The 7,016-nt window shown below is 40.9% G+C and overlaps 1 protein-coding gene across 3 annotated transcripts in view; it reads left to right on the forward strand.

The window, feature by feature from the left end:
* aqr (aquarius intron-binding spliceosomal factor) overlaps nt 1–6,758 on the forward strand; it is a 63,380-nt gene extending 56,622 nt beyond the window's left edge. The window contains exons 35-37 of one of the 3 annotated variants that reach the window (XM_061744260.1): nt 2,210–2,320; nt 2,961–4,676; nt 5,957–6,758. In XM_061744260.1, the coding sequence (XP_061600244.1) occupies nt 2,210–2,320; nt 2,961–3,233 (384 nt within the window). In that variant the 3' untranslated portion in view covers nt 3,234–4,676; nt 5,957–6,758. The remainder of the gene's footprint in view (nt 1–2,209; nt 2,321–2,960; nt 4,677–5,956) is intronic. The other 2 variants (XM_061744261.1, XM_061744262.1) reach the window with 2 other exon arrangements.
* The last annotated feature ends 258 nt before the right edge of the window (nt 6,759–7,016 follow it).

A 7,016-nucleotide genomic window follows, 5' to 3' on the forward strand; every position in this document is an offset into this window, starting at 1 on the left:
ATTTTTTTACTAAAATGAGACATTTTAACTTGAAATAAGACAAATATTCTTGTTAAGATTTTGAGTTTTTGCAGTGATCCATGTTACTTATCCTGTGAAGGACAGAGTCATATTGATAAGTTCAGAAAAGTGTTTTTTTATTGTTGTGTTTTGATGTATTTGATGTAAGCCCAGTGGATATTTAAAGCTTACAGAAGGCTGCATTTAACTGCTGCTATGTCATTCCTGCAGTATTTCTGCAGCTGTTTTGGTCACTGCTATTATTTGTAATATATTATATTATTTGTAATCAGCACAAATTATCTGTCCCCATATGATAAAATCCACCATCCCCCCCTGATTTTTTTTTTTTACAACTCGAGTACTGATTATTGTGTCCCATGATGTCCTCCGTTCCCAGGTCTATGTCTATATCACGTATTCTAAACGCATTCTTTACTCTGTTTGGTCGTCACTGGTGTCCAGCCTTCCTGTAGCTTTATGCTTAGGCCCAGGTTTGGAAACGACGATCTGCAGGGTGAAATATAGTATATTAAACACTGGCTTCACTATAATTAACCCCGAGAGATCGTAAGACCGAACCACTCTCCCAAATCCAGCCTGAGCAGCATAACGAAGCTGTTGTCTGGTCACTGTATCCGACTGACTGGCGTATGTGGCAACCGGGGTGTCTGAAATACCCCCATAGCCTCTGCCACTTCCTCTGATTCCAGAGTGTTGATATCCGCGAGGGACAGCTCTTTTCATCACACACATGCGGCCCCTGCTCAACCCTGCTATCTAGAAGGGAGTGGACCCCTGCTGCTAACACACACATGCAGATTTTTTTCAAAAGTCAGATGTTGTCTTGAAGCACTTGACCAGAACTGTCACGAGCAATCTAGCTGTGCTAATGCAGAGGCTACTGTATATATATATATGTGTGTGTGTGTGTGTGTGTGTGTGTGTGTGTGTGTGTGTGTGTGTGTGTGTGTGTGTGTGTGTGTGTGTGTGTGTGTGTGTGTGTGTGTGTGTGTGTGTGTGTGTGTGTGTGTGTGTGTGTGTGTGTGTGTGTGTGTGTGTGTGTGTGTGTGTGTGTGTGTGTGTGTGTGTGTGTGTGTGTGTGTATGTATATATATATTAGGGGTGGGACAATACCGGTAACTCACGATTCAATACTGTGGCAATATGTGGCCCACGATAACGATAATATCACAATACACCATATCTACGATATTCGATATATTGTAAGAAATTTCATCAACTATATATCACGATCTATGTGACTGAAAAAGAAAAAATACCCATAAAAAGGAAAACGTCCGTAGTTATGCATTTATTCAATGCCAAAACTTCATACAATGTACAAAGAAAGTGCATTTGTATCATACCTCACTGCCTGCTAGGCTTGTAAATGTAAACACTGCAGAGCTGGACAAATTGAAGTGCATGAACATTAATAACATGTTTTATATAAACCAGGACAGTGCACTGCTTTGTTTCTAATACTGAAAAGTCAGTAAGCAACTTAATTTTGCATAGAACCTCACTGCCTGCTAGTCTTGTAAATGTAAACACTGAACAGCTGGACAAATTGAAGTGCATGAACAATAGTGCGATGACAACCGTGTAAATCCATTATGTGTGTTGTGATAAAATATCGATATTTGCCGTCAGTTTATCGATTATTTATTGCGACAGAGAGCGCAACAATATATTGCAATATCGATTTTTTTCCCCCACCACTAATATATATTTATATATATATATCTATATCTCACCATCGCAAACACCCTTACTGATTGTTTTAGTGCAACTGAAACAAACAGTTGAGCAGTACAGTGGTGGAGCTTTCAGTCTCATTGACTTTGACGCGATGCCCTCGGGGCTTCTGTGAGCATCCCTCATGTATTTACGAGGCAGCAGCCTAGCAGATATTCTGCTCGCTTCACTCTCCAGTTTAGGCTGCAGGACTCTGTCTGCATACTAATTCTGTCAAATTACCAACTCTGGATCCTGGACTTTGATTAGTATGTGAGCAGTGACAGCCAGAAGGAGAATTTGCTTACAAATAATTAAATAGAAGTGGAGGAGGGAATTTTAATCTCGCCATACATTTTGACTTCGATCAGTACTTCTTGCGTCGCCTGAAACACTGATGGAATCTTTTGATTTTATTTCCCCCTAACTTTCTCTCCCTGTTGTTGTTTATTTTCTTTCTTTTTTCTAGAGAGATGAATCTGGACAGGCCGACCAAGTCGTGAAAGGCATGCCGGAGATGGCAAACCTTGTGTATAACACGTACATGCACATGATGCAGACCTCCCAGAAGTACCGAGAGGTAAAAACCTTGTGCAACGTGACAAAGAAATGATTAAGATTATCAGCATTGTTTATACTACTGCATATAATAACTAAATCCCATGCAAGTTCTAGAAAAACTCAATGGTTGCAATTACTTTTCAATCCCTCTCTGATCATTATTTTACTATTTCAAACTTATATTTAAAAATGGCAGAGTAATTCAGTCACAAAATATAGTTTTGTATGTTAAAAACCAAGTCAACTGTATTTTCTATGTCATTTCTTGTTCAAAATGTTTAATACTGAAAAAGCTATAACAAAAAGAGTAATGATTGTGTTCTTACACTCTTTCTTTTTTTTATGACCAGAGCCCTAAAATAATTACTTTCCAATTGATTACACCCTAATTTCAGGTATTATGTAGCCACTTTATCAAGTAAACCAACCTTGAAATGTGAGCCGGCTATAGCGAGTCATTAGGAAAATTTATGAAGGTCTCCATTAGTTTATCCAGCACATTTATATCTGTGAGTAACAGAGACACGTTTGTGTAACACATCGTTTAAACAGAACCCCAGACCATCATGGAGCTGAGAAATATATAATAAAATAGTAAAAGCTGAAGAGGACAGATTCAGTACTTGATTCAGTGTTGAATGTACTCATTTATTTCTCAGCAGCAGCAGCAGCAGAAACTGGATCTGCCTCCGCAACAAAACAAAACAGATGCTGTGGTTGAGAAAGCAACAGGAACATCTGAAGAAACACCCATGGAGCAGGACAACCCAGAAGTAGAGGCGAGCTGTGAGCCAAACACGAAGGACGCCGGCAAGAAGGAGGAAGAGAAGGAGGAAGAGAAGGATGCAGTTAGCCATGCGAAGATGCCGGAGCATCCGGGCAGAGACAGCGACAGTGACGGGGAGGACAGCGCCAACGAGCAGGAGCAGTAAAGCATCCTCCATGGGACTATATTTGGGGATCAAGTGGATTCCCTGTAGAAAAATTGTGCTTTTATGTTCTGATTCCCTTTTTTCTACTGAACTGAGACCCTTTTGATAATGTTTCATTATTTTTTTCTTAATACATGTCATTGTTGCCAGCAGTACTTTATTAAAGACTAGAAAACCTTTCACTCTCAGTGACGATGTTGCACTTTGTCTCCAATCTTTCTATCCCGCAGCCTACAGTCAACATGCTGGGGATTTGCTGTCATCTCTCTGTTATGATGCTTCCATCCATTCACCTGCTTTCTTCCTCTGTGTTAAACACAACTCAAATCTGTTTAGTTCAGCCTACACCAGCAACGCGATCTGCAACTAAGCTGCATTTGTAGGTCAGTCACTTTACCCAAGAGCCAGTGTTCATGCTGGGGGATTTCAGCTCGCCCTCTGGACGTAGAGTCACTCAACCAGCAACAGTAAATCCTCCACCATTCATATATATGTGTGCAGCACTAACAGCATGGTGCTCTGCTGAGCAGGAATGAGATTTGCAGAATAGATTGAAGAAAATTTCAGGAGGCTTAATGTCTGAAAACAGCTGGGACAAAAGCAGAATCTGAAACGGAACCTGCCTATTTTAAATGCAAACTAAATAACTTAAGAGGTTACCCCAGCCTAAAACCCTTTAGGCAATAACACAGACTGGAAATGTATTCATTATCACGCAACAGAAGTTAGTTGTTACATCACAGAGCAGGTCGATGGCACAGCTGCTCAAAAAAGAGCTCATGGTGAACCATGTGTTGATGGATGTGAACACACTTTATTTTCAGTCAAGTATGGTGCTATTGCATCTTCCTTTCCCCCTCTTATTGTTGAAGTACATAGTACTCTGGGTAAAGTTTTACTGGCATGTTTTGAAGTAACTAGCTGTGCCTTTCTGTCCGCTGAGGAGCAGATTATAACAACCGGGTGGATAAGAGATTATCTCTGCAGGCCGAGGCTGCAACTGAAATACTGACAGCCACAGAGTAGAAAAAGAATACAATGCATCATAAAACTTCAGCATTTATACTTATATAAGTTTAATATGGCAATAAATGCAGGTCGGTTTGAAATGTGGACATACCGCAAGAGTCGAGCACCAAATGTCATCAGCTTCAGATCCCATGACATGAGCATACTTCTTGAGTCACATGAATGTCTGTATTGTGCAATTCCCTCCCTCCTGTTGAGCCTTTTCCTGTTGCCTTTCTGCTTTCTCACAACTGGCCTCGTGAGGATTCAGTTGTCTGTGTTACCTTGTTGTAGTAAATTAGAGCTAACTGGTGGGAAGTGGCTACAGCTCATACACATCATCTCTGGAAGTCTCCAGCAGGATCCGGGAGACTTGCCGCACGCAGGAAGAAAACCGGGTGCTCACCTCCTCCAGAACCTTTTCCTCTGCTGAAGGTGAACATGTCTTTTATACTCACAGGACAGGTATTCACTAGGTTAATACTGTAGCTATTTTGCAAAGCTCATAACATTTGCTAAGGACTAACATGCAACAGAGACTAACGGCATGCAGTAAAAGTGGGAGAAACAATAGATTAATTCTTGCGGTCTCTGTACTGACTTGTTATTGAAAGTGCCTTTACTGTTGCAGATGGAATTGCATCTAAATGTGTGATAGTGTTTAATCTAAAGGCAACATTTTGAAAAGTAAGTGTTCAGTCATATAAAGTTGCTTGCAGTGGCTTTGATCATAGCCATAAATACAAGGGCAGTACTTTGCATTTTATTATTTAGTCTACTCGCCTTAAATTGTGTATCATTCTGTCCTTAAAAACAATAGTGGTTTAGATGTTTTTATTGCTCTCTTTCTAATGTGAGGGCGTTGACCACGAGCACGGGACTCGCCATGAGACATGCTCGTGGAGAATGTGTAATTTATTCCCCAACCCTACGTGACAGTGGTGTCACAACAGGAAATTGCACATTACATGGAGTCAAGGCAGCAGGGCCTGGGGGGGAGGAGGGACTGACTATTGTGTCTTAAAGCTTAGACGAGGGAATCAGACTGACAGCAGACAACACTTTCACACTCATAAAACCATCAGTTCTACTGTCTCAACTTTGAGCTTTGGCCCTGAGGCAGATTTCTTTTTTTTTCTTTTCTTGGTGGATCTCATCACACAAGAAGATTTACAGTCATACTCTCTCTGAGCATTTTAATTCGCTAAAAGAATGCAATTTTACTGTAATAATTCTAGGTAGGCCAAGTGGAGGTTTCATTTGCAGAAATAATGAAGCAACCTCTTAATAACAGCACACAATGTTCCTGGCGGGTGTTTATCAGTGTTGACGGTTGCGCTTATTACTAAAGTTCTGCGTGATCTTTGCTGATCTGCTATTAGTCAGTGACTAATGCACCACTGCCTGTCGTCAACACAATGTCAGTGGGCAGTCAGTTGACCCCAACGGTCAGTGCTTTTTGTTTGAAGCGTATCATGCTTTGTAAAGACCCCTGTCTAATCCTGTGAACGTCTCGATCCGATAATCTCCCTTCATCGCTGATGAAGAAATGCCACTCCCTGATGTTTTTGTTGCGACTGACACTATCGCATGCAATTTAAAGTGCCATGTTACAGTTGTTTACCGGCTCAGTTAAACTGAAAGCTTTGCATAACATGCTACTCTCCTTTTTGAGTGAATTCTCAGTCGTTCTAAACTGTGTCTGTTTCCTCCAGACCAGGATGGCTAGTTGTGGCTCATGTTTGTGGTGCATCCTATGGCTATTGGTACTGCTGGTCATTGGATGGCCCCTCAGCATAACCTTAGGGGGTCTGTACGGCCTTATCAGCCCCCTCACCACCTGCCTCGGCCTGGACAAGCTTTCTGATTTACTTCTGGAGGGCGCCAACATTGGCCGAACCTGTGCCAACAACATGAGGCACAGCAAGCCCTTGTGTTGAGGGATGGGGACCAGATAACACGGAGCCCACAGCCACAACAATGTTGCCTTTCTGAGGAGGAAAAGCTTCTTCACGTTGGGGAGAGAAATCAAGATGACTGGCATTTAACACAATGGAAACATTTCTTGAAACTTATGTAACAAAAAAGGTAAAGAAGGTCTGGGAAACGGATTCAACTCTTACTGTTAACGCGCAATTAACCTTGGATTTCAAATTTGTATGGGTTTTTCAAGAAGAAAATAGGCTTTGTGTTCACGGTCTGTGTTTGCTGTATGCATGCAGAAGATAAGGAGCAAAACGGCAGTTTAACAATGAAAATACTTAGACTTTTAAATGACTGTATGGAAACTTATAATGCGATTAAAACTGCTTTGAACTTGCCCTCTGTGTTTGCTGATTGACTTAAATGTATACAGTGTTTGGTTGGGAAATCCACATTATGAAATGTTCAGGTGAATAAAGAAAGATGCATATGAGCTGTTTCATCTGCCAGTTTTGTTTTGCCAGCTTGTGCATTTTGTTTTCTTTCTTTTTGTGCACATATTTTGTCTGTAATCAATAAAGCATTTTAAAATGGTGCTGCGTCAGGTCTAGTTCTGAGAGCACCAATTGTACATTATTTACAAGTTCATGATTTTATTTTTGGAGCCCAGCAGAAAGACTTAAATGCTTTTCTTTCGTACATTGTAGCAACATCTTTGGACAATTGCACTGACACTGCTAACTTGGCCCTGGATTAACACAGCACTATGCAAACCACAACATTTACAGTTTAAGCCAGTTTAACCCTGAGGTTAAAGTATAAATTGAAGCGGATTGCAGTGTCAGACCAAAG

The sequence above is a fragment of the Cololabis saira genome, chromosome 16, assembly GCF_033807715.1.
Source record: "Cololabis saira isolate AMF1-May2022 chromosome 16, fColSai1.1, whole genome shotgun sequence".
Taxonomy (NCBI): domain Eukaryota; kingdom Metazoa; phylum Chordata; class Actinopteri; order Beloniformes; family Belonidae; genus Cololabis; species Cololabis saira.